The 27060-nt window shown below is 57.3% G+C and overlaps 1 protein-coding gene across 7 annotated transcripts; it reads left to right on the top strand.

Moving 5' to 3' along the window:
* The first annotated feature begins 865 nt into the window (after window positions 1–865).
* On the top strand, window positions 866–27060 carry WDR86 (WD repeat domain 86). Of its 7 annotated transcripts, none has more exons than XM_070516593.1 (7): window positions 878–1099; window positions 1616–1904; window positions 11608–11749; window positions 15322–15742; window positions 22643–22778; window positions 25859–25962; window positions 26255–26763. In XM_070516593.1, exons 2-7 carry the CDS (start codon window positions 1679–1681, stop codon window positions 26423–26425), a joined length of 1200 nt encoding a protein of 399 aa, XP_070372694.1. In that variant the 5' UTR covers window positions 878–1099; window positions 1616–1678; the 3' UTR covers window positions 26426–26763. The 7 variants fall into 7 exon arrangements, 6 of the variants coding, with proteins under 6 accessions (XP_070372670.1, XP_070372694.1, XP_070372683.1 ...); XM_070516582.1 differs by having other exon boundaries at window positions 985–1099; window positions 26542–27060; XM_044765728.2 differs by lacking the exon at window positions 878–1099 and adding an exon at window positions 1204–1418.

Raw genomic sequence — 27060 nt, 5'->3', positions numbered from 1 at the left:
ACTCTAAGGGACCCACCAAACCCCTCACTGGCCCCCACTGCCTATGAAGTAAGGTCTGCCCCTTAAGCTGAGTTGCAAGCTGATTCACAAGTTTGGGGAAAGAATGGATTTCTTTAGTTAGGCCACTTGGGTAATAAACAGCCCAACGCCCTGTGGGACCCCACTATGGGTTTTCCTTCAGAGTCTGGACATGGTCGATCATTGGGAGAAGGTCCTGTCGTCGTGATGAGGTTTGGCTTTCTAAAGTCACCCTGCTCCCCTCTCCCCAGCCCCAAACACACAAAGGAATCCAAGGTTGCCCGACCAGCTTCTAGAAAGAGCCCTGGAGGGTTCGGGAAATCCTGCTACCTTTAGGACCTAGAGGATCTGAGTGTGTGGGGGGGTCACCCCTCCGCGCCCCCCGCGAAGTAGGCACCGGAACTGCTCTAATGGGAACCAGCAGCCGGGCGCTCCGGGAGGGCTCGCAGCCGGGGCTGTGGGATTCCCGCAGAGACCTCAGCGGACCGTCAGAGGCTCAGGCCGAGCGGAGGGGGCGCGGGGGTGGGGTTGGAGGCCGAAAGATGCTGGTGCGGTGGGCGGGGTCCACGCCCCCAGAAAGAGAGCGGAGGGAGCCCGGCGCCTAGGACCCTACGGCCTCTCGAGGGGGTGAACCTGACCTTTCCCGGAAGCCCCACCGCCCCTCTCCGCCCGGGCTCGCTCCCCACCCCCACTCTCCTCCCCGTCCCCTGGCGGGACTTATGTAGAAATCGGGATGTGCGCGTGATTTCTCAGCGAGGGCGGAGTAGGGGCGCTTTCCGACGAGGGGGACTGCCTCCAAGTCCCCCGAGAGCCCCTCTGGCAGGGTCTTTAGGTCTGGGAGCCTGGAAGGAGCAGACTTGCCCGGTGGTGGCGCGCAGCCGCCGACCGGAGTGAGTTCCCGGGCTTGCACGTCTCCCCCACCCAGACCCTTGTGTCCACCTCCTCCTCCCTTGTCCCGGTCTTTGGTCCCGCGGGGGTGGCAGAGGGCTGGAGCTCAGAGGCGCAGCCGAGGCAGCTGGGAGGGTCGCACGTGGAGCCGACCTCCGCATCCCTGGGGCGGGCGCGGGGACAGCTGGCCGAGGTCGGTCCCAAGGGACAGGGGGCGGGGGGTGGGGGGGGGAGGTGGCTGCGGGAGTGCGGGGTGGGGCTGGAGCTCAGGCCGGAAAAGTGGGAGGGGACAGGTTGAGGGGTGGTCTCTGAGGAGGAGCCAGGCGGGACCGTATTGTTCGACACTCCACAACCCGGAGCGCGCAGCGCTGGCTGGGGAGCGCGCGGAGCGCGAGGTGCGGGGCGCTCGCCTTCCCTGGTTCTCCCCACCGCCTGCGCCCCACGAAGAGACCCGGGCTTCCCAGCGCGTCTCTGCCCGGCTCGCCCGAGCCCCGAGGGACGGGTCTGCACAGGTGGGGTGCGGGTCTTAAGAGGGGGCGCGGGGAAAGGGGGCAGTCTGCGCCCGTGGGGCTGCCCCATTGGAGGGGGTCCCCAGTGGGCCGCCCCCCGCAGCGCAGCCTCCGCTGGATCAGTAGGCCGGGAGGTCCGGTAGGCAGCGCGGGAGCGAGGGTCCCTCACCTCACCCCCGCCGTGCCCCGTGTTCCTGCAGGCGCCTGGCGTCCCGGCCCCCTGCGATGGCCGCGGGACACAGCCGCAGGGAGCAGCCGCGCGGATGCCGGGGCACCCCTCCCTAGCGGGGCGCAGCTTCTTCCTGGTCCTCAGCTCGACCGGCGGGATGGGGGGCGGAGGGTCTGCCTTGAGGGTCTGCGCCGACCACCGCGGGGGCATCAACTGGCTCAGCCTGAGCCCGGACGGACAGCGCCTGCTGACGGGCAGCGAGGACGGCACAGCCCGGCTCTGGAGCACCGCGGACGGCCAGTGCTGCGCCCTCCTGCAAGGTAGACACTCTGCGCCGCGCCCTCCCCACCCTCCTGCTCTGTCCTCTGTTCCGCCCGCTCTCCTGCCTCAGACTTCGGCTTTTCCGCCCGAAGACTGCTCCCCAAAATTCCAGCCCCCGCCGCCCCCGGGGCACTCATGGAAGAGCGCTCCCCCGGCCTGGCCTCCGACCAGCCGAGCGCGTTGGGCGGGGTGCAGAGCGGGCTGCGATTGGGGTCAGGGGGCCGAGGGGCATCCGCCACGGCGAGGCGAAGATCACTTGTCAACGAGCTGCATGAAATCATTTCCATTACAACCGTTTGAACAAAAACATGGCACTCAGACCACTTCAGCTAAGCAGCGCCTTCCCTTGTCACTCACTGGCCGTGTGACCTTTGGCCGGACATTTCCTCTCTCTGGGCAACGGGGGCTTTTTAAGTGGGCTTGTTGGGTGCCGCCGTGCTGAGCACTACCGTGTACAGTCCTCACACTAATGTTATCCCACTCGTGCAGACGGGGAAACTGAGGCAGGAAGTAAGTTTCCCAGGGTCACACAACCCGTGGGGGGTAGAGTTGAAATTTGAACCCTCCTCCCACCTCGGACCACCCAGCCCGGCTCTCTGCTGCTTCATTTCATCCCCTGTAAAATGAAGGTGTGTGGGGATGAGATTGGTTGAGGCTTCTCTAAAGGGGATTGTTACATCAATTTATCAGATTTGGAAACTGTGAAATAGCAGGAGGCACACGTAGTAGGTCTGCGTGCGTATTTATAAAGCAGTTTTACAAATGCAGCCCTATTCTTACGTGTCAGAAGTGGGTGTATTTCTTACCCCGGGTCGCTGTCACGTGTCTGCACTGCAGGACTGAGGTCCCTCCAGCTCTGCCCCTGCTGTGGCCTGAGCAGCAGGACAGCCCCTGGATGGAGCACAGGGCTTTCAACACTGTGCAGTTATTTATCTCTGTCTGCTTTTTCCACGTAATCAGCAAATCCTGGGTGGCCTCCCCCAGGCCTTCCAGCTCTCGTAGGCACAGGGAGTACAGATTAGCTTCAGTGTTGGCCGATCCCGACACTATTGGTTTTAGATAAAAGCAGTTATGGTAGATATTTCAAAGCCGGGTACGGATGCGTTTTGGATTGCCAGTTAATTGGAAGTTGGTGTGGATAACGGAGAGTTGACCACAAACTGACACGTTTAATTCTCTCCCCCTGCAAAAAAAGTCACACACACTGACAGACACTCAGCCAGGGCTGGAAGATCTGAGATCTGCTAGGGATCTTGAATCTAACTTGTATTGCTTTCCAAACCTGAGCCTGGAGGGCTTTCAGATATGTGCATTTCCAGGACCCGGTTTCCCATGGGGTAGGACTCTAGAATTGGCATTTCTAACAGGAAATTCTAGAATTGGCATTTCAGGTGGATCTGATGCATAGCTGGCCTGGGGAGCCCCTGGGCTGGGGCCCATGGTGGGAGCCCAGTTTGCAGGTGAGTTTCCTCCCCAGTTAAGCTCCAGCCTTTCCAAGGGTGGCTCTGGCCTGGTGAGCACCCTGGCTCGGCCTGCAGGGCAGCTCTGGAGCCTGGGACCAGCCTCCAGGGCCCACCCTCCTGCCCAGCTCTGCCCCGCCATCCCCACCCAGCTCTGCCTGGCAGCTGCCCTTCACATCCACTTTGGTGGTCCTCACAGCTGCTTGTCCCCTCAGGATACCAACACCTGCTTCCTAGTGAATCTGTGCCTGATCCTCTGGTGCCCTAGAGGGCCAGGCCACTCAACAGGAAAGCCATCGAACTGAAAAAACTGCTGCCTGTTTCTACTAGGATTGTTTCTGCTGTTAAAACAGTTGGCACTTCAAAAATCTTCAAGGACAGAGGGGACACAAGTAACCTTTCCTTATGCTGGAATCGCGCTAACAGACGCGACTTGCAAAAGAGTCATTTTGGATGTGCGACAGTCCTCATGTGGCCCCCAAGGAAAGCAGGGTCTTGCCAGCTCCCCCACCCTATAGGATTTTTTCTATCAGCTCAATATTAATAATATGTCTTAACATTTGTTTAGTACCCTTTGTTTTATAAATAGCCCTCGAAATACTTGTCATGTTATTAATCCTCAGGACTGTGAGCTAGATAGAATTGACACTGGTTTTGTTTTTTTTTAAAGATTTTATTTTTCCTTTTTCTCCCCAAAGCCCCCTGGTACATAGTTATGTATTTTCAGTTGTGGGTCCTCCTAGTTGTGGCATGTGGGATGCTGCCTCAGCATGGCTTGACAAACAGTGCCATGTCTGCGCCCAGGATCCGAACCAGTGAAACCCTGGGCTGCTGAAGCAGAGTGTGCAAACTTAACCACTCGGCCACGGGGCCGGCCTCCCTTTGACACTGGTTTATAGATGAGCATGGGGATTTATTTACCAACACACAGAGCATCTTAAGTGTTTCTAGGTACCTGTGAGGTAGGTGGTGGTGTCAACATCCCCCAAGGCACGTAGTGCAGCTACAGGACTTGTCCAAGGTCACACAGCAGGTCAGTGCAGTTACAGGACTTGTCCAAGGTCACACAGCAGGTCAGTGCAGTTACAGGACTTGTCCAAGGTCACACAGCAGGTCAGTGCAGCTAAAGGACTTGTCCAAGGTCACACAGCAGGTCAGTGCAGTTACAGAACTTGTCCAAGGTCACACAGCAGTTTGGGCCGAGAGGGCTTCTAACTCACTGTGTGGCTCCTGCTCTCACCAGGACGACACTGCAGGGAGCTGTGCTTGCCCAAGGCCACATGGCTGATCAGGGGCAGCCCTGATCATCGGAGGTCTTCTGACCCCAAATCTAGGCTCTTTCCACTTCTGTTGTGGAAGCTACTAGTTGGGGTTGAGTGCCAGCGCCTTGTGCAGCTCTGGGCGCACAGAAGGCTGTGAAGAGCCTGTCGGTGGGTCGGGCCTGGATTTCATGGGCACAGTGGCTGGGTTGGCAGCTCCTACCATGTGCTTTCCCTCTGCAGACGAGCTTCTTGCTTAGCTCACAGCAGCAGAGGCAACCGGGGGCTGGGGCTTTTCTGTGAGTCTTGCAGCATTTAGGAAATTTGTACTGAGGGGTGGATGGAGAGGAAGAACAGGGCCGTGCCCTGTGGGTGGGAGCTTGGTGAGCAAGTTGTCGCCCTTGGAGGCCCCTGGAGAGCAGGTGCGGAAGCGGTGCCCCAAGCGGCTCTGCTCCTGTGGAGCCGTGAACCTGTGAACTTTTTTATAAATGGAATTGGCTTTGAAATGCAGCTGGTGAACTGCAGTGAAATAGAAGGCTTAACTGCCAATTAATCTGTAAAGAGAAGAATTGCTTTTAATGTAATTATCGCCTCCTCCTCTTTTTCTTTTATCCCGTGGCTACCTGCTTATTTGGGGCACTTCATTGGATCAGTGGGATAAGGAGCACTTCCCACAGTAGCGTTGCTGTCCCTGTCTGTTCCTATGTAGTAAGGGACCCAGCCTGAAGGTTCTAGCCCACTATGGCTGGTCCACAAGCTTCCTTATCTTCTAACATGATGGGGGTGGTGGTTTTTTGAGGTTTTTTGGTGAGGAAGACTCGCCCTGAGCTAACATCTGTTGCCAATCTTCCTCTTTTTGCTTGAGGAAGATTGGCCCTGAGCTAACATCTGTGCCAATCTTCCTCTATTTTGTATGTGGACGCTGCCATAACGTGTTTTGATGAGCAGCCTGTAGGTCCACACCCAGGATCCGAACCCGTGAACCCTGGGATGCCAAAGCAGAGCATGCGAACTTAACCATTAAGCCATGGGGCCAGCCCCAGTGGTGGTTTTTGGTTCTGTGTGGACAAACTGCACACTCCTCTTTATTGGAAGCCTGGTGGTACCAGCCCAATGGCATGACCCCACCAGGGAGCGGGAGAGGCCATTAATGGTCAAGATCCTGGGCCCTGGAGCCAGACTGCTTGGGCTTGAATTCCGCTACTTAAATTCTTGTGCCTCAGTTTCTTTTTTTCTTTTTTAAGATTTTATTTTTCCTTTTTTTCCCCAAAGCCCCCCGGTACATAGTTGCATATTTTTAGTTGTGAGCCCTTCTAGTTGTGGCATGTGGGACGCCGCCTCAGCGTGGCTTGATGAATAGTGCCATGTCTGTGATTGGCGGGCGAAACCCTGGGCCACTGAAGCGGAGCGCGTGAACTTAACCACTCAGCCACGGGGCTGGCCCCCATACCTCAGTTTCTTTTTCTGTGAATTGGGGTGATAACAATAGTAACCTAGCCTTATGAGGTTGTGGTGGGATTCAGCCAGTTAATAAGCAGCTCTGGCCTCATTGCGTTAGTTGTCTTGTCCTTCATGCCAACGTCAACAAGCCCGAGTTGAGGAGCAGCATCTCGATGGCACCATATCGTGCCAGCTCTAAAGCTCTTCCTCGTTTGTTTCTCACAACCCTAAAATGCCCATTTTGTAGATGAGGAAACTGAGGCTCTGGAGGGCTAGCCACCCTCCTGCATTTACACGGGCAGAGCAGGCCCTGGGTGGAGCCTGCGCTCCTCCCTCCTGGTCCGGAGCCCTTTCCCCCTCCCTGCCTGCTGGGTGGACTGTGCTGGCTGCCTGTGTGGGACTGGAAGATGCGGGAGTCTCGGCGCCTGCCCCAGGGAGTCTGCAGATTGGACTGAGAGAACGAGTGCTCAGCGGAGGGGCTGTGTGCGCTCCACCTCCAGATAAGCAGGAGCTGTGGGCTGGGGTAGTCAGGTTCACCTCTTGGCCCAGGTGGGCCTGGAACTGGACAGTTTTTAATTGTAATGAAAAACACAAAGTTTACCATCTTAACCATTCTTAAGTGTACAGTTCAGAGAGATTAAACATTCATAATGTTGTGCAGCCATCACCACCATCCATCTCCAGACTTCTTCATCTTGTAAAACTGAAACTCTGTCCCCAGTGAACAAGAACCCCATTCTCCCTCCCCCAGCCCCTGGCAGCCACCGTTCTCCTTTCTGCCTCTACGAATCTGACTATTCTAGGTACCTAGTATAAGTGGGATCATACAGTGTTTATCTTTTTGTGACTAGCTCATTTCACTTAGCACAATGTCCCCAAGGTTTGTCCATGTTGTAGTGTGTGTCAGAAACCTTTTTTTTGAAGGCTGAATGCTATTCCATTGTGGGGATATGCTGCATTTTTTTAATCTGTTCATCTGCCGATGGACACTTGGGTTGCTTCCCCTTCTTGACTATCGTGAATGCTGCTGCTATGAACATGGGTGTGCAAATCTCTCTCCAGGCCCTGCTTTCAATTCTTTTGGGTCTATACCCAGAAGTGGGGTTGCTGAATCATCTCATACATATTTTAAAGGGCCTGTGGGAGCTCAGGGAAGGCTCTCAGACATAAACAAATCATTATTAGCTTTGTCCCCGTCAAGGAAGAATTCCATCAAAATGCAGTTTGTTTTAAGTACGGATTTGAAGGAAGCCCACACTGGTAATTCATTCTTCAGCTCTCCAGAGACCACTGTCTGGGGGTGGTCTCCCCTGTGGGGGCAGATTGAGGAGGATGGGGATGGAGGCAGGAGAGTGGTTTGGTGAAGGTCATGGGGCAAGAGAAGCTGGGCTGGAAGGACAGGCCCTGTGGCAGCACCAGTGACAAAAGCCTCAACCTGCCCTGGCAGGGAGCCTGGGGCCAGGTGGCCGGGGCTGAGTCTTAAGTGGCTTTGTCAGACCTTGTCCATTTCAGCCACACCCTCCATGCTCTGGAGTGGGAACTGCCACTCTGGCTTGCTCAGAGAACGCATCACGAGGCAGCTCTAGCAGGCAGGGTCCCAGAAGGAAACAAAATGGTGCCTTCAAAAGAGTAACTCAAGGAGAGTTTAATAAAGGACACTTGCAAAATGTGGGCAGAGTATAGGGGACCCACAGTGCTGGTGGCCGGTACCAGCCGGACTCTCGCCACTCCCAGGCCTGAAGGAGGGAGAGTGGGAGTGGTTACTGCAGCCCAGAGACGGGCTTCCTCCAGGGAGATGCACCAGGCACGGCCAGTGTAGCCGGACCTGCTCCTGCAGGTCATGCGAGGCTCCTGCTGGGCTCCCAACTGTCTGAACCCTGCTGGCAGCGGGGGGACCACGGAGCCCACAGGGGTGGTGGTGATCTTGACACAGGGGCTAGGGGAAACGGCAGAGAGTGAGCTGGAGAAGAGCTGAGGGACAGAGGGAAGACTCGCTAGGGACAGCAGAAGGAAAGGAGACGTCGCTTTGCATGCTGAGTCCAAGGCATGTTCCAGCTCGGCCGGCGCCCTGAGGCTGGTGCCCACTCCAGCCCATCTGTGCCCCCGCAGGCCTCCTGTATGGGGAGGGGGCCCTTTGACTTTAAACTTGCAGCCAGCCCGAGAGTGTGCGGGCAGGGAGGCGGGAGGGCCGACTACCTTGGCAGGAACCTCTGAGCCTCAGTGTGTTCTTTAGAACATAATAACTGCATCTTATCTGCATTCTTCATCCCTTCAAAAATATTTATTTTTACTTTGGCTTTTTTGCTTATTCTGCGCAATTCCGAAGCTCGTGGTCGAGGCGCTGTTGTCCCTGGAGACGTGATGGGCCCTCCCTCCTCCATCCCCGGGGTCGGGGCAGGGGCCTTTGCTCCCTGGGTGACCCTGCAGGCCCAGCGGCCGTGGAGCCCTGTTGTCTGGTCTGGATTACGGTCAGCGCTCTGCAGCCTCCAGGGCCCCTCTGCTGGCAGGGCTCCGAGTCAGCGTGGGTTTTCAGATGTGGGTGGGTGTCTGGTGTGCAGAGGAAGGGGCCTGTCCTCGGGAGAGCCTTGACCGCTGCAGGGAGCCTCAGCCAGCTGGGGCCACGCCCCCAAGAGGGCAGAGGGGCAGCTTGGCCCAGCTGCAGAGGGGAGGTTATTTTACATGGAAAAAGCCATCTTTTCATTTTCACTCCTTTTCTTCAAGACTTTGTGTGTATACATTTATATTGTTACTGATTCTCATTGATCTATGTATCCTTTTTTTTGTCATCACAGCGGTCCCACATCTCACGGTCTTCAGCATCCCTGCTTTAATGGCTATGGTTGCACCGAGTGGAGGTGTCAGGGTTTCCTAACCACCCTTGGTTTCCAGTGCTTTTCTTGGCTTAATTTGCACTTACGCTTGGCGTTTTGCCTTTCTGCTGTCGGATGCTCTTGAGATGGGACGGAAGCAAGTGGAATGGGGATGATGCCCCTGAGGTGGCCTCTCCTGGCCTCGCCTAGCGCCCAGCCACGCCGGGCCCGTGGAGATCCTCAGGATGGCAGGACGCGATGCCCGCGCAGGGCCAGCTCCGGCTGAGGAAGCCAGGTGGTTCCTTCCCAGATGGGGTTGAGCCTTCCCCACAGCAGATAGACATGCTCTCAGGGAAAGTTTGTTGACAATCTTGAAATGCTTTATAAACTCTTTGGGGTTGGCAGAAAGCTGGGCTGTGTTTTGCCAAACACATTTTGCCCTCTACTTTTAAATGGAAGTGTATTTTAAGGAAACATAAACTGCAGTGTCTCTAAGTGTTTACTTTATTCGGAGAGACGTTTTCCTAGAGGCTGGTATATGCTGTCCAAGAAGAGTGGAAAACATTTCTTTGTTAATTTTTTTAAAAAATTCTGTTTCTTAGAACCCAGGAAGTTGCATTCTTCTGAGAGTAACTAAGCTTAAACCTAGAGCTAAAAAAAGTGTGGATCAGCTTGAAACTGCCTAGGAGATTCTAAACCCCATTCTCCCTGATCCTAGACATCTAGACAGAGTTTAAAGTTCAACTGAAACCTTAACGTAATACAACATCCCCCAAAGGTGTGGGTATTTGAGTGCAACAGTCTGCTCATCTGTGAAATGGCTTTTGGGTCTAACATGCCTTTGATTCTGTCGATTTTTCTGGTCCCTGAATTCCCCTCAAATATACTCAGCTTCTGTGTGCTGTTAAAAGTTGTTATCTGAGGTGAAAGATCTTGCCCAGAGGCCAGGCCCTACTGTGATCTCACCAGAGCTCCCAGGGCTGCTTTTTTTGTGTGTGTGTGTGAGGAAGATTGGCCCTGAACTAACATCTGTTGCCAATCTTCCTTTTTTTTTTCTCCCCAAAACCCCAGTACATCGTTGCATATCCTAGCTGTAAGTCATTCTAGTTCCTCTGTGTGGGATGCCACCACAGCATGGCTTGATGAGCAGTGTGTAGGTCTGCGCCCAGGATCCAAACCTGTGAACCCCGGGCTGCAGAAGTGGAGTGCGGGAACTTAAGCACTTGGCTTTGGGGCCGGCCCCTGCACAGGGCTGCTTATTAATGCCCCAGACATGAACACTGATCCCCGGGCTGGGTGAGATCTGACAGGCGCACTGGTAAGAGGGATGATCAGGTGCGCTCGGCCGAGAGCCCAGACTCTGTGTGGCCTCCCGCCGTCCTAGACCGCCACGCTCACGGTGTCTCTGCCACATCCGCCATTTCTGCCAAACACCTGAATTCTGGCCTTGGGGCTCCTTCTTTTTTGGTGAGTGCCCTCTGCTGTCCCAGAATGCTCTTCTCCCATCCTCGCCCCACGGGTACCTGTGGACCCTTCCTGCTCTGCAACATCCAGGCTTCTGCTCTGTTGACCCCTGGCACACTCTGTCCCAGTGCATGTCACGCTCAGCTGACTGTCTCTCCTGCTGGGCTGGCTGCTCTCTTTGAAGGCAGGGAACATGTCTTAATCATCTCTGATCTGTGTTCATTTCCTGTGGCTGCTGTGACCAGTGATCACAGTGGATGCCATAAAACAAGAAGAGTTTATTCTTGCACAGTTCTGGAGGCCAGAAGTCCAAAATCAGTGTCACTAGGCCGCTATCGAGGTGTCAGTAGGGCTGTGCTCCCTCTGAAACCTGTAGGGAAGAATCTGGTTGCCTCTGTCAGCTGCAAGTGGCTGCCAGGGCTCCTTGGCTTGTGGCCACATCACTCTAGTCTTCAGGGCCAGCACCTTCAAATCTCTCTCTGCCTCCTCAGATCTCCCTCAGCCTCCTTAAAAGAACATTTGTGATTGCGTTTAGGGCCCATCCTGAGAATCCAGGATAATCTCCCCATCTCAAGATCCTTAATTTAATTACATCTGCAAATGTGTCTTTTTCCAAGTGAGGTAACACTTCTTGGTTCCAGGAATTAGGACCTGATATCTTTGGGGCATTATTCTGCCTGCCACAGTGTCTCTCCCCAAATGTAAGAAGAACAGATAGCACCTGGCATTTACTCAGTCTGCACAACAGCCCCATGACATAGGCATCCTTACTCCCCCATCTCAGGTGAGGAAATCGAGGCCCGGGGCAGGTGAAGTGGCTTGCCTTCCACAGTCAGTAGCAGCATCAGGATGCTGGCCCAGACCTTCTGGCTCCAAAGACCACACCCTTGGCCTCTATACTTCTTGTCACCATAGCACTGGGTTTGTTGAATGACTTGAGTGAATACAAATAGCTGAAAAGTTTGAAGACTAAAAAGGAGACATTGAAGAAGGCGGAGGGCAGCAGAGGAGGGAGGAAGAAGAGACTGGAAGATGAGGGAGCAAAAGGATTCAGGGGCAGACTGAGTGCCCCCTGAATTGCTCTCGGCACCCCATGGTTCCTGAGACTCTGTCCCAGAGTAAAATCATCATGTCCAAAGGACTCACCTCAAACACTCCCTGCCCTCTGCTTTCTTCCCTCACCCCCCTCCCCCATCTCAAACATTCTTCCCAGAAAAAAAAACAATGGCTGGCATGCCCTGGCATGCTCACGTCTCCCCTCGCCTGCAGGACACGAAAGCTACGTGACCTTCTGCCAGCTGGAGGATGAAGCCGCCTTCACGTGCAGCGCTGACTGCACCATCAGGAAGTGGGATGTGCTGACGGGGCAGTGCCTGCAGGTGTTCCAAGGACACACATCCATTGTGAACAGGTCAGTGTGGCCTGGGGGGCAGAGATGTAGACCGTGGGGCCCCTGCCCTGGAGGAACTTCGCTTCTCTGGGGAAGTCCACATGTGGATGCATGGAGAAGTCATCAGGAGCCATAGCAATGGAAGGCCCAGGAGACACGTGGCCCCAGGCGGGACTACTGTTAACTGCCCAGGGCTGCAGGTGCGGGGGTTTGGGAGGTGGAGGTGGGGGCAGGGAAGCACCACTGACACACTGACTTGTGCCTGGATGCCCCCCCACCTACCAGGGGGCCCTGGCAGCACAACTGCCCCCTGCTAGGCACAGGGAAAGGCATTGGAGGCCACAGCTCCTACTGATGGGAACAAATTCCAGAGGAAATGACTTAATTGGTACCGGATGGTGGCAGGGCTTGGAGGAGGAGCAAAATGGAGGTTTTGCAGATGGAGTCGAGGGTATTTTTAAACCTGTCCTTTCTATGTTGCTGTTGAAAATATTTCACCCCCCTGCCTCTCGAGGAGGTTTGAATTTTTCCTTTCCTTATTGAATTTGGGTCTGAGCTGAGCCATGGAAATTCCTTTGCTGACCAGATCAATTTGACACTATTTATGTAACTTGTGGTGGCCTCTCAAACTCCTGAGGGAATGCCCCGTATAAGCAGGAGTCTGGGCACCCGTCCTTGGGCCCTCGTGGCCACAATGACCTGGAGGGGCACCTGCCTGGGATGTTAACCAAGTAAAGAAGGGGCCCAGCGCAGGCGGCCGTTTGGAGGGGGTCAGAAGGCTGGGCTGGGCTAGGACGGATGGAGAGGGAAGGGCGTTGGCCAGAGGGACGCGGCCAGCGTGGGCTTTGTGCATGCGTGGGTCGGGGCGCGCACTTGGCCAGCTTTGCGCATGCCTGGGTCGGGGTGGGCAGTTGTCCAGCTTTGCGCATGCCTGGGTCGGGGCGCGCACTTGGCCAGCTTTGCGCATGCCTGTGTCGGGGTGGGCACTTGGCCAGCTTTGCGCATGCCTGGGTTGGGGCGGAACCCACTGGGCTCGTGGTCCAGCGCACCGTGGCGGGAAGGGGTGGGCCAGGCCGATCATTAACTGCTCGCGGAACCGGTGGCCTGCAGTCGGGATGATGCACCAGCAGGGCAGGAGCTAGGTAACATCCCTGAGTAGCAAGATAGATGTAGACCAGCAGACATCGTTGTGTTGATTCAGGGTGTTCTGAGTGGAGAAGCAAGTCTGGAGGGACCCGGGTAGGGACCCCAGTGGAGCTCCGGCCCCACCCCCACCTTCCAGCAGCTGAGCTTTTATCTCCCTGGCACCCCCGCCCCCCTTAGCCAGAGCAGGTGAGGCCTGGAGACCTGCGAGACCAGGGCCACGCTAACGGAGGTGGGAGAGAAGGGGCTAGAACCAGGCCTCGGCCCCGCAGCTCCTGCTTGCCTCTTCCCAGCACTCTTTCTTGAGACAGACGTTTGTGATTGAGGAGAAGTGTGTGCGTGGGGGAGTCTCCTCTTGTGCGGCCATGAGTGGCTCCAGGGGACAGCCCCATCTCAGGTGACCACCTTGCCCTCAGGTTGAACTGGGAACTGTCTGCTGCTCCTCACCAGGAAATCTGGACAATTAAGGCTAGAAAGAATGCTGTGCCGCGTTTAGACTCTCTCCCAAGTGCACACACAACATGCACACATGTTCACACATACGTGTACAAACACACTCACACACACACACGCTCTCACACACAAATACGTATACACACACATGTTCACACACATATGCAAGCACACATGACTTTTGAGCAGTCAGCTATTCCAAACCCACAGCTCTGGGTGGATATTTGCATTATTAAGTAACTGCTCACAAATGTGTGATATCCCTGAGATGAGGACATGGACTTCACTTTTTCCCCTATTTTCAGAGCTGGGCCAGGTGTGTGAACTTCTTGGGGTGCCAACCAGGCCTCGTGTCCCTGCCTTCTCATGCCAGGCCACACCTGGCAGGACTCATACCCCCAGAACATCACCTACCCCTGCCACGTGGCGTCAGGTCGTCACTTTCCTTTAGAAATACGCGTGTCGTGAAAACCATGCCTGTGGGTGTTAGGGAAGAAGCCCATCAGGAATGGCGTTGTCGTGTTTAGTGCTGTCTGTTTCCTTAGTTACCTGTGGGAAGCAGGGCCCGCCCTGAGAGAGGCGAGGGCCGTGTGCAGGCGGAAGGTCTGTTTTTGTGAGCGGCTGTCTCTCCTCCCATCCACGTCAGCCTCGCAGGCCAGACCTTTTCAAAGAGGGAGCACGAGGTGCCTCTGACACTGAGATGGGGGTTCCTGATCCCTCTGTCCCCACACCAATGACATGCCCCCATTCCAGCTCCCTTTGTGCCCTTGGTGGTCTCCTGGGGGCTCAGGGCTTCTTCACAAGGGTGTATTAACAGACCCTTTGAAGTTACATGCAAAGTTCTATACTAAAGACAAATGTGTGTTTTCTGGGGAGAAGTTCTTATTTATCAAAATGGTAAGAATCATGATTATTTACTCTTGGGGAGTCCTCTCCTTCCCCATGGTGTGGACAGAACCTCTCTGCCCGGGGCTGTGACCTGGAGCTGGAGTGTCGCCAACAGACCTCAGCCCAGTTAAGGTTCTGCTGTGTGAGCTGACAGCAGATGCCCACCCCAGCTGCACGGTGACTTATCTGACTGTGCCTCCCGTGGGCCCCACCTTTAGGGAGGTCACCCATGGGCATGATCCTGGGACCAGTGTTGTGAGAGCGACAGCAAGGGCTGGCCAGCTCCTCCAAGGCTGAACAGTAGGAAGTGCCCTGCCCAGTCTCTTGAGTCTGACCTGACCCTGGGGTGGCAGCGTGTCTCGTTTTGCCCAGTTTTCAAACTGCAAGTCCTGCGTCTACAGAAACCTTTCAGTTCTGGGCAAAGCGGGAGGGTCCGTCTCCCTGCCTGTTCCCCTCCCCTCTCTCCCTCCTCCCTTTGCCCCTGCTTCCGTAGCCGTGGAGTAGCTGCTCCGGGCGAGGTGTTGGGTGGGAGCATTGGAGCCTTGGTCCTTGCTGAGGCGAGGGTCCGAGTGGACCACGGGCCCAGCATGTGGAGGGGTTCAGACAGGAGGGTGACTGGGGGCAATTCTGGGTGCTGTTCAGGAATGAGTGCCTTGAACTGGACGCAAGGTGAGTGTGGCTGGCTCTCCACTCACGAGTGGAGAGAGGGGAGCCTCTTACAGCTGCTGCGTTGAGGCAGCTGATCTATGGCCTGGGCAGCTGTGCACACAGGGGCGGGTGGAGGTGTGGATGGCAGTGACCGAGGACGCCTTGAGTCTGGGCTTCATTCTGTGGGTGGTGGAAGCCCAGAGGCTGAGGCTCTCTCTGGGGTCCCTGACATTTCCAGGGGGTCTCTCTTGGCACCCCCACTGTCACCCTTGATTCAAAGGGCTTGGATTCCCCAGCCCTGTGGTTTTCTCAGATTCATATCTCCCGTTCCCTGGGAACAGTTTGTGCTTCCCATCACCTGGGCTCATTGAACACATGAGACCCCAGCCAAAGGGATCCTGTGATAGTCTGCAGGGCAACACTGTATGGGCTGACCCTGACCTTTCCCCTCTTGCCACCAGAATCCTGGTCGCCAACAACCAGCTCTTCAGCAGCTCCTATGACCGGACAGCTCGTGCCTGGAGTGTGGACAAGGGGCAGGTGTCCCGGGAGTTCCGGGGCCACCGCAACTGTGTGCTGACTCTAGCCTACTCTGCTCCCTGGGACCTCCCTGGGGCTCCCTGTGCAGAGGAGGCCGTGGCTGGGGGGCTCCTGGTGACGGGCAGCACAGATGGCACGGCCAAGGTGTGGCAGGTGGCCAGTGGCTGCTGCCACCAGACGCTGCGGGGCCACACAGGCGCTGTGCTCTGCCTGGTGCTGGACACGCCCAGCCACACGGCCTTCACCGGCAGCACTGATGCCACCATCCGAGCCTGGGACATCCTGAGTGGGGAGCAGCTGCGGGTATTCCAGGAGCACCAGGGCTCTGTCATCTGTCTGGAGGTGAGAACTGCCCGGCCCCTGCCTTTTTGCTAGGGAAGCCCCGGGGTCATCTCTGAGCTGCTGCCCTACACCAGTGTACTAGTTCAGCTCAGGCTGTGTAACAAAGGACCACAGGGACGGGGGCTGCAACCACAGAGACGGGTTGTCTCACAGGTCTGGAGGCTGGAAGTCCAAGACTAAGGTGTGGGCAGGGTTGGTTTCTCCTGAGGCTTCTTTCAATGGCTGGTAGACAGCTGTCTTCTCCCTCTGTCCTCATATGCTCTTCCCTCTGCATCCAGATTTCCTCTTCTGAGGACACCAGTCATACTGGATTAGGTTCCACCCTAATGACCTCATTTTAACTTAATTACCTTTTTAGAGACCTTGTCTCCTAATATGGTCACATTCACAGATAGCAGGGTTAGGGCTGTTGTCAGTGTATGAATTTCGGTTTCCTTACATGTAAAGTGAGGTTATGTCTACCCACAACCCCTAGTCCATAATTCCTAAATCCGAGAGTTGCAAAACATGAAGAGTTTTTTTCTTAGGCTTGGCACTGAAACTTATTTGGCAGCAAAGCCTGACCTGAACACATACGAGGCTTGCTGTGATTCAGTTCATCCCACATCCTGGGAGTATGCCTCCCTGTGCTGCGGAAACATGAGTGTGTTCCTAAAATCCACAAGATGCTGAAACACGTGCGGCCTCAAAGTTTGGATTAGGGATTGCAGAGGTGAAGCTGTGCCCGCCCCTGGGTGGTTGCGAGGATTTAGTGAATTAACAGCAGACAGGCGTGGGGCCTGCTGCCTGGCGTGTGCTCACGCCCGTTAGCCTGTGCCGTTGCTGCTGTTTTGCATCTCAGCGCTGTGCTGCCCATGCGTGGCCGGCAGTGTCTGCTGGATACGGTCCCTCCCTCTGTCTAGGTATTGGGATCTGCGGGTTCCTGGCCGGGGTTTGGCCAGCTTCTTCCTTTCCCCAGGCCAGTTTCCACGCCTGACATGGGCGGGTTGGGGTGCAGCCCTGGGTGGCACCTGAGAAGCCACAAATGAAGCACTGGGGGTGGGCTCGAGCCAACAGGAAGCCGAGTACAGTGGTCCCCTGGAGAGCGAGACCAGGAGGCCTGTTTTGGGTTCTGGGGGTCAAGGGCAGCCCTGGGACCCTGGGAACAATGGAGTAAGGAAGGGCTCTATTTTCCCTGGGCGGAATGACCTCTGACCCCTGGTGAACCACAGAGCAGCTGGGTCCCTGCCATGCTTTTTCGGATGTATAATTGGCATTTTTCTAACTCAGATCCTGCTTGAGGACATTATGATGGGGTAGGGGACCTAGTTGGAAGTCCGCCATATGGTTTCTAATTTCCAGGGTTTGAAGTGGCTGGAGGGCAGAGAGAGGACCCCAGCAGGTACCTGGGAAGCAGCATTGTGCATGATGGGCAGAGATGTGCAGGGAGCAGTGGGGATGGTGTCCTGGGTACAGCATGGCAGGACAGGCTTGGGGTCAGTGAAGAAGGGTGGAGCGAGTCTCTGGGCAGCCAGCTGGCTCAGAGCTTCTGGTACCAGCCAAGAGCGAGTCTGTCTCCTCTGCTAGGTCAGCCCCAGGCCATGGAGCCCAGTGCCTGGCACAGCAACGGGAAGTGAATGAGTGATGGGGGAGTAAAGTGCTGGTGGGGGCTTGGCACTCTGCAGGGTGCTCAGGAGACTGCAGGACCACAGGGCAAGGCTAACTCCCAGGGTTGGGTGCTCCAGGGTGGGGTGCTCCAAGGGTGGAGTCAGTCTTGCTCCCGTAAGCACAAACCAGGCTAGGTCCCAGTTAGGGAGTGAAGGGTGTGGGGGGTACATGGGGAGAGGGCCTTGCTGGGTGGTGGCGTGGGGCCAGGTGCAGACGGGCACAGTGGAGTGTGTGGAGGCCCCTGGGGTCGGAGCTGGGAGCAGGGAGAGCGCTTCCCGTCGGAGGAACTGGGCGCCTTCGTGGAGGCCGGTCCTGACAGTGTCTGAGGGCCTGGCACAAAGGCATTCTCGCGCTCGCACAGCCAGCGCGTGATTCAGTGAACGTCCAGTTATTTGGTTCGTTGGTTAGTTAGTTAGGTATTAATTCACAGCCCGCTTCACCCCGAGGTGGAATTGAGGTAGAGAAGCCCCCATTTTCGAGAGCCGTTGGGGGTAGGGTCCTGCCTGACAGAGCGCCAGGGTCACCATCGCCACAGTGGACGCCTGGCACCTTCCAGAGAAGCAGTTCCACAGCGGACCTGCACAATGCCCGGCAGGTGGTGTTTGTGACCCTGCCTTGCACGCCACGGCCCTAGGGAGTGCTGGGGAACACTTCCTGTGGTTCGGACACTAGATAAACGAGTCTCCGTGTCTTGTTTCCTGTCGCTTCCCCTGTGTGAAGTCTGGTTGTACGGTGACTTGGGAAATGCCCGTGCATCGATGCGCGGGTGTCTCTGCGTTGGTGTCGCCTGCTTTCAGGATTCCCTCCTCTCCCCGTCGCGGGGCTGCAAAGGCGCCTTGCCCGCCTCTCCTGATCTGCCTCTGTGAGCGGGACTGCTCCCCGCCTTACCCTGGCACTCAGGACCTTTCAGGGCCACCTGACAGTCTCTCGGCCCAGCCTCTGAGACCCTTGCTGTGTGGGTCCCTCACTGCAACCTTGCTGTCATCTCCAGTCTGAGTGGGAAGCGCAGCCGCGGAGTCGAGGCACCCATCTCCTTCACCTTCTCCAAATAGGAGGCGACCCTCGGGTTCACGTCAGTTCCCGTTCTCTGTCCCTTCTCCTGCGTGTCACACCCAGGGCCATGCACCTGCGACATGGAGATGATGTCTTCTAAGGGACCACACAGAACTCCCACCCCTCCCAGCACGGCGCCTTGCCAGACGTACTGCAGACGGGCAGGGTTCCCGGGTGTTGGGGACCCCAGGAGCATCCTGGACCCCCTGGATGGTTTTGGGAGCCCAGCAGCCTGGCTCCTGGTGCTGTTTTGCTGAGGAAGCACTCGTGCTTGCAGATTGAGAGGTGCACTTTCCTGTTAGGATGAGTGTGGGGTATCGACTCGCTCCTGAGGGGAGCCTGTTCCGTGGAGCTGTGGTATTTCCACTGTTCGTGCTGGACGGGTCAGGCCCACCGTGTGTTGAGATAAATTTGTGGGCTGCCTTTTCAGAGGTCGGGGAAGAAACGAGGAAACTGTACAGAGTTACACAGCCTCTTATGCCTTGCTTCTGAACCTGTCGGCCCCACATGGACGAGGTCCCCACTGAAGCATTCCCCCGCCTCCTTGCAGGCATGCGGCCCACTCTGGGCCTTGTAGGAGCAGAGACGAGGCCTGAGAAATCAGCCAAGCCCTGAGGGGCCTCTGCCTTTCCCGTTCATTATGGGACGTGTATCCAGGGTTGAACACGCCAACCCCAGAGGGTTCCAGGAGCCAGGTCGGGCCAGAGCCAGGAGTGCACAGGCCTCCTCTGAAAAGGGTGGTCCAGCTTCCAAGTAAGAAACTCAAAGTCAAGCCCACTGACCACCGAGGGGGCTGCTCCCTCCCCTCTCTTGAGAGGAGCTCCCAAGGTCGGTGCTCAGCTGGCTGCTCCTTGTGAAGAAAGAGAAAATTTTAGTTCTGAAACATTTTAATGCAAACAGTAAAACAGACAGCTCTGTACCCACTTGTGAAATGAGATATCAGCATTGTGTCATATTGACTTCATATCTTTTTAAAGAAATAAACATTTTGAATACAGCCAGAGAGAAGGGGAGGAGCTGCCAGGTCTGGGGGCAGCCCGAGGGCAGCGGGGAGCGCTTGTTCTCTGCGGCATCGTCGGGGAGCACCATTCTTTTCCTGCAAAAGCACTGTCCTGCCAGACCCCGAGGGGCGGGGGGCAGAGATTGCTGTTGCATTTTAGGGGGAGGTACTAGCTCCCATGTTGGACCAGGCTGTGTGCATTATTGCATTTATCCTCATGGCCACTTCTAGGGAGATGATTTTTTTTCATTTTGTACTTGAGAAGATGGGGGCTCAGAGAGGGTAAGCAGCTTGCCCAAAGTGTTACAGCTGGTAAGGGGCAGAGACAGGATTTGAACCCAGGACCGAACATGTAGCCTGTGCCTGTAACCAGCGGCGTGTAAGGGTGTGACCGGCCGTGCCATGCCGGAGTGGGGGAGCCTCTTGCCACAGTTGGGCTCAGGAGCCAGAATGTCCAGTGCCCAGCCCTGCTCACAGCCCAGCCCAGCTGCTTCTCCTCCCTGCCCTGGTGCATGGGCTGCCGTGAGCTGAGCTGAACAGGGGAGAGACCCGCATCCCAGGGGCCTCGGCAGCACAGTCAGGCCGCCCGCCTTATCCAGCGTGCGCCTGGATGGGTCACGCTGCAGGGAGCTGGCCCAGGAGCCCCGTCCCCTCAGAGCTGCCTTGACTGCAGGGCGTCCTGCAGGACTGGCCTTTGTGATGTGCTCCCGTTGGGGTCTGTCCTGCTTTCCCCATCTGCCTTGGGCCTCCCCTGGCCTCCCTGGCTGCCCTGCTGCTCCCCATGGGCGTCCCTCCAGGAAACAGGCCAAAGCGAACAGAGGCCTCAGCCGGCCAAGGACAGCATGCTTGGAGCGGTGCCTCAGCCTCCGGGCTCAGGGCTTGTACTTCGAAAGTGTGCTGCTTGTTCACTTTTTAAACACAGTGTGACATGCCCTGCGTCACCAGGACATGCCGCGGGGGGAGCAGGAGGCGACCATGGATGCTCGGCGTGGAGGCGGGGCTGTGGGACCGCGTGGCCTGGGTGGCCCCCGGAGTGGGGTCTTGGCCTCGCACACACCCGCTCCCCTTGTTACAGGTCCACGCTTCTCAACGGGTGGTTTGGAATCGTGGTCACTGGACGCCTGGGGCTGCCTCCAGGAATGACGGTGGGGCACGGCCAGGAGACACTGGGGCCAACAGCGGTCAGCCTGGCGGGCAGGATGCAGACACAGTGCTGGGGGCAGCATGAGGAGCAGACCCGGGGGGTGGCTTGCTCATGAAGCGTGAGGGGGGATCAGTGTGGGAGAGCTTTCTGGGCAGACAGGACTTGTCAGAAACCTGGGGAGGAAGGTGTGAGGACACAGGTGAGCCTGGAGAAGCCAGGCCACATCCGGGCACTGGGCTGGAGGGGCTGGGAAGGCTGAGAGTGGAGTAGGGGAGTGCGGAGCAGGCTTGGGAAGCCCTGCTGGCTTTTCTGCCCCTGCCCTCGTCGATGTCCGGGGACCAACCTCCTGGAGGGTGGTGCAGATGGTGAGAGGACTGAGTGAGGTCTGGACCCTGCTGGAGCCCCTCAGGTGTGTGGATGTCACACGCGTCCCTGTCCCAGGGGAGTGGACTGCCAACGAGAGAGGCCAGAAGCCAGGCCCTGCTGGCTGGGCTGGTCATAAACCTGGTGGGACATTAGGGCAGAGCCTGAGAGGTGGCAGGCGTGCCTGGCTCCCACTCCATCCCCAGGAGACCACCCCCAGCCTCTGCCTCAAGGAGGCTGCACCTGTTCCTCAAGATTGCACCCCTCTGCCAGAGGGATTAGCTCAAGGCCAAGTTCGGCCTGTGCTGTGGCTGGGGTGGAAAGATGAGCTGGGCTAATTGTAGCCCTGTTCTTGGATTTAAACTGGTAAATATTATGGGGAAACTGAGTCAGCCACAGGAACTGCAGTGGGAAGTGGCTCAGAGTGTGACTGTGATGGGCAGGTGTGTACTTGAGCTAGGAGGGCATTAAGGATGCTGATGGACAGCCTGGACTGGTTCTAGGCCCACCACCTGCTGCCCCTGGGAGAAGGGCCTCATCTTTTCTAAGCCTCCAGCGGCCCCGGGGCCCAGCAGTGTCACAGATGGCTCTCTCTGAGGCTTCTAGTCTGCCCTTGTCTTCCTGGGCCCTGCAGAGAGGGAGGCCCTGTGTCATCAGTCAGCTAACTGCAGCTGAGGACCGCACCCCGCCTGGCCTGTGGTTCTCGTCTTCTCCTCCACCAGCCAGAAGTGCTGGCTGGGAGCTGTCGTGGCTGCAGGGTGTTTCTCTAGGGAAATTGGCGGAATTACTCTAATAGTCTTTGCTCTTCCCTCGGGCTAGTACACTGTCCATCTTGGCGGGGACGCTCCTGTGAGGGGTGCCCCCCAAATCCCTTCTCTCTCCCCCGGGCCCTATCCTTACCTCCTGTGACACCCAGCAGGGTGTGAACGCCCCTCCAGCTGGCTGGGTGAGCAGGAAGTAGGGGAGCCTGTCCCCAGGGCCCTCCTCCCTCCCTACCAGGGCAGCCCAGGGGCAGGCGCAGGACCCCATGATGGGCCCTCACACATACCACAGCCAGTCAGCTTACTTCTAGAACTTTCTTCTTTCTGCCCTTCCACAAGCAGAAGTCTAGCATGAAAGCCCTGCCCTGGAAGCCCTTTTTTCAGGCGGGACAACACGAGGGACCAACTGGTGCAGTCTCGCGGTGGCTGTAGGTGGATTCACGGTTGCCTTCCCGGGCACCAAGCTCCTCTTGAGTAGGGCACTGCCAAAGACACCTGACAGCAATGATGTCAGTGCTGGCCAGCCCCGGGGGTCTTTGTTTCTGTGGTGCTGAGCACCATCTGGCCAGCCCCCGGGGTCCTTGCTCCTGTGGTGCTGAACGCCATCGGGTGGGATCTGTCTCCCCTGAGGAAGTGGCTGGCCTGATCCTTAACTACAGGTGAAGTAGCTGAGGAGCAGAGTCTGACTTGGCCAAGAGCATGGTGACAGTCCAGCCGGCTCTGCCTGACCCCACGCTGCCCTGCGGAGAAGGGATGGGCAGCGGGGGCTGGGGGGTGGGGGGCTGCAGGGGGACGTGTTGGGCTCATCCACGGCTTCTCCCCTGAGCCCCGCCCATGCCCCTCCCCGTCACACAGAGAGGTTTGGGGAGCTGCCCAGCTGCCCGGTTGCGGCCGTACCCACGTCTGGTGCCGACCCTCTCCCCGCCCCCCAGCTCGCGAACCGGCACGTGTACTCGGGCAGCGCCGACAGGACGGTCAAGTGCTGGCTGGCAGACACCGGGGAGCGCGTGCGCACGTTTGCGGCCCACAGACACAGCGTGAGCGCCCTCAAGTACCATGCGGGCACCTGTAAGTGACCCTGCTCCTGGCCCTCCCCACCCTGCCCTGCCCCGCCGTCGCTGCCTGTCCCCTTCACTCCTCGCCCCCCACCAAATCCTCCCCGCAAAGGGCCGCTCTGCTTTTCTACTTCTTACTCGACCAGTCCCTCCTTGAGCCTCGCTGCCATCCCGGCGGGTCAGGGCCCAGGGGCAGTGGCTGTGCCTCCTTCATGCACACGTTCCTCCAGTTATTTACAAAGAAGGGCAAATAAGGGTGTGAGGGCTCCTCCCCACCTTGGCCCCATAAGAATGTGCAGTGACCTGAATGTTCACTGGTCCTAAGGTCAAGAGCATGTCTCAGGGCCACATTCTAGTTCTCAAAGTAAGACAGTGATGTCACTTACTCCATCCAGACTTGAAGTCCACGTGGATTTGGCTTCACCTGGCATTAGGTTTGACTACAGATAGGAGGAAAAAAACCCAGATAACAGTAGTTTAAATGAGAGAGTGGTTTATTTTTCTCTCAGGTAGAAGAATTTCAGAGACTGGCAGTCTAGGCTGGAATGGATGGCTCCACAAAGTTATCAGGCTCCCAGCTTCCTTCCATCACTTTGCTCCATCATCCTCAGCAGATATCTTCTATCTTTAACGGGGCCTCATGGTTCAGGAAAGCTGCTAGAGCTCCAGCCATCATAGCATCTTTTAGGCAGGCAGGAAGAAGAGGAGGGAAGGGCAAAAGGACGCATGTCCTAGCTAAGTAGGCCTTTTAAAGATCTTTCCTGGAAGCCCTACCCAAAGACTTCTGCATACATCTGACTACTGCCTGCAAGAGAGAATAATACAATCTCTTACCTGGGGACATTGCAGCCAGGATTAATCAGGATTATTTTAGAAAGAAAGAAGAGCAGAATGATTTATTGGGGAGGCAAGAAGCTGTCCCACAGGTCTCAAATTGTCTCACATCTGGGCTTCGCTGGCTCTGTCCAACTGGTCTGCCACATGTTTACACCCTAGAGACTCCCAGAAGACAGACACTGTTCCGGGGAAGCAAACCCCCCAACCTCGCCACCCCTCCATGGCACTGGGGCTCCCAGGGCCCTGAACGTCTTTCCCAGGATGATCCCCAATGTTGTTTTGCCATCAGCCCTCCCTTTCCCCCTGTTCTCTCTCTCTCTCTCTCACACACACACACACACACACACCCTGACAGCAGCAGGAAGCTGGCTCCACCCGGAACTGAGCCCGAGAGTCATCTGTAGTGCTAGAGCGGGGGAGCAGATGAGGGGCAGAGTCGTCGCAGTGGGAAATCCAGGTTGGCTTCACGGCACAGGTGTTAGATGAAGGGAGAGTGTGCATCTCTGAAAGTAGAGCCTGAGACGCCCTTGGGATTTAGGCGTCTGACACAGAAAAGTTATTTTTTCCTTCTTCCTGTGTCCAAACCTGTAAGTGTGATTACGGCTCTGCTCCCAAGTTGCAGACCTCTAGAAAGAAGAATGTTGCCTCGGCTGCCTCCCCTTGGCAGCAGCCGGGATGGAACCTGCCACTGCAGCGAATCCCACAGACCCTACCTGCTGCCCGCTAGTAAGGAACTGGGTTCTTGGTCTTTGCCAAGGGCCACAGGATGATCCAACTTAACTCCTGATCTGCTTCCCACCCACGAGATGCCCAGCAGCCACACAGAGTTGGTGAGGGGAAGGCAGGAAAGGTGCTGAAGAGGCCTGACATGAAACTTCCTCTCCTGGGCCGCATTCACCTGTAGCTCTGCAGACCGGCTGGGAGTAGGCAGGTGATGCAGGAAAGGGGATAAGTAGTAGATCCCCCGAGGCTAGGGTGCCCCAGAGGGTGTCAGCTGTTCCTGCTCAGGCTGCTGGGTGGGTGTGGCAGATGTTGTGGGTCCCCTGCTCAGGGGTGCTTCTTGCTGCAGCAGCTGAGATCCCCTGCCCGAGGGCCTTTTCCTGGGAGGGGCAGGTCAAAGGAGGGCTGGGAGTTGACACCCATAAGAGAGGCCCTCAACCAGTGGTTAAGGGGAGTCGATTGATAAATAGCTCTGTGTCCTTCTTCCCGGTTCTGACAACTCTAAGATGTGGTCTGCACTTTCTCCCAAGGGCCCCCAGCAGTCACCGCCTAACAATGTCCTGTATGGGTGTCCTTCCTTCCTGTCTCTCTCCCCACTTCCTGGAATGCCGAACCAAGTAACTGTTTGCATGCAAACCCTAGTGTCAGGGCTGCTTTCGGGGAAAACCTGCCAAGACCATAAGTGCACAAGGGAGGGCCCTGGTCAGTGTTCTCAGTGTGGCCCCTGAGCAGTGGCTCCAGCATTGCCTGGAACTGACTAGAAATGGCAGTTCTCAGGCTCCAGCCCGGACTCCTCCACAGAAATTCAGGTGGGCCCAGCACTGTGTGTCTGAACAACCCTCCTGGTGGTTGTGTGCACACTGGAGTTTGAGAACTCGTGGACTAAGTTATAAAGTAGGAAGAAGCCCAAGGGAGGCAGAATCTGGGGCCCTGCTGCTGTGAGAGGTTGGGCAGGGCGCCTGATGAGCCCCAGAGCCCCAGGGGCTCTGGTTTTGTTTGGAGGGCCAAGTTCATTACTGAGGGCTGGGAGGACTGGGTTTCTGGTTGGCCCTTGCCCCCTAGGCTGCTAAGATGGTGGGGGAAGGGATCACCCCCCCACCCCCACCCCCAAAGCGGCTTCAGAGCTGCCAGAAACACCGGCAGAGAAGCCAAGCTTCAAAGGCTTATACCATACGGCCTGAGAGTGGGAACCTGGGCTCAGGCGGTACTCAGGAGGGATGGAAGCACCTGGAAGGGCAGGGCAGGCAGCCCTGAAGCCCAGTGAAAGCTCAGCTGCGGCTACGCAGGGCCGCCTGTACTCGTCACCCTGAGCTCACGAGAATGTAGTAAGACAATAAGGGTGCCGCCGCCCTCCTTTCAAGGGGCTCCTGCCATTTCCCATTGGAGCCTTATGACGCCCCAGTGAGGCGAGTTGACCGCCTCGGAGGCGTCCCAGGTCACTCTTCCACCTTGCCCCTCCGTGCCCCCCGGCCTGTGGTGTCCTGGAGAAGGTAGAGGGCTCTGGTCTGGAGGCCCAGTGGCGCCGTGTGTCCACAGTGTTCACAGGCAGCGGGGACGCCCGCGCGCGCGCCTTCGATGCCCAGTCCGGAGCGCTACAGAGGGTGTTCCGCGGGCACGCCTTCATCATCAACTGCATCCAGGTAGGCGCTCCCGCCTGTCCGCTGGGCCCCTGGGAGCTTGTCGGGTGTGCGAGCGCGAGCCCGTCTGCCTCGAGGGGAGGGGCGGGGCGGGGCCTCCTCCCCGAGCCCGAGGTCTCTGGGGTGAGACGCCTAGGGAGTGGATGTTCACGCCGATGCCCGGGGCCTGCGACCGCTGGAGGCAGAGCAGGGCTTGTGCGTACCAATCCTGGGACTGGGGACAGCTGCTGTGACGCGCTGGGGGCGGGGGAGAGCTCGGCGTCCCCTGCAGCGCGGCCCCCGCTCCGCGCCGCAGGTGCACGGCCAGGTGCTCTACACGGCCTCGCACGACGGCGCGCTGCGCCTCTGGGACGTGCGCGGGCTCCCGCGCGCCCCGCCGCGCCCCGCCGCCCCCAAGCGCAGCCTCTCGCGCCTCTTCAGCAACAAGGTGGGCTGCGCCGCCGCCGCGCCCCTGCAGCCGGCCTGACCCCACCGACGGACGGGCAGACTCCGGAGGGAGCACGCCCTGCCCGCCCGGATGGCCGGAGCGGGAGGGGCGGCCCAGGCTGCGACCCCGCCCCTCTGCATCTCCAACCTCTTCAGCCAGAGAACCCCCAGAGCGACCCTGTCTCAGGCCTGCTCACCGGCCCACTGGGACCCTCCCGGCTCTCAGGGTGTCCAGCCCCACAGCCTCGACCGCCCGAGGTCCCCGGAAGACAAGCGTTTCCTGCTGACAAAAAACAGGGACGTTTCTTCAAAAAGCTGCTGAGCTGCAGATTGTCGTTATTTTGGCAAATTGTCCCGAAATACACATCGTTAAAAGTGCTCTGGAATATGTCTTTTGTTCTGCAAACTGAGTCTCAGAGGGAGGAGGGATTCCAGGAACCAGGGGCCTCACAGCTGGCCTGGGCCTGCCTCTTCTCGTGGGTGAGAGCGAGGGGCTGTGGCCTGATGGCCCCCCCCAGTGTCAGTCGTGTGGGGAGGGCCATGAAAGAGGCCGGGGAACAAGGAACCAGCTCTTCAGCCTGTCTAGGTGACAGCGCAGATGCATTACCCCTGCTTTGGAGCTCCCATTTCTGCATGAGTGGAGGAGGGCCTCCTCTCTGACGTCTGGAGTTGAAA

Source organism: Equus asinus, chromosome 1, assembly GCF_041296235.1.
Source record: "Equus asinus isolate D_3611 breed Donkey chromosome 1, EquAss-T2T_v2, whole genome shotgun sequence".
In the NCBI taxonomy this organism is placed as follows: domain Eukaryota; kingdom Metazoa; phylum Chordata; class Mammalia; order Perissodactyla; family Equidae; genus Equus; species Equus asinus.
Note: the sequence above shows the minus strand (reverse complement) of the source record. Positions and strands in the feature narration are given on the sequence as shown.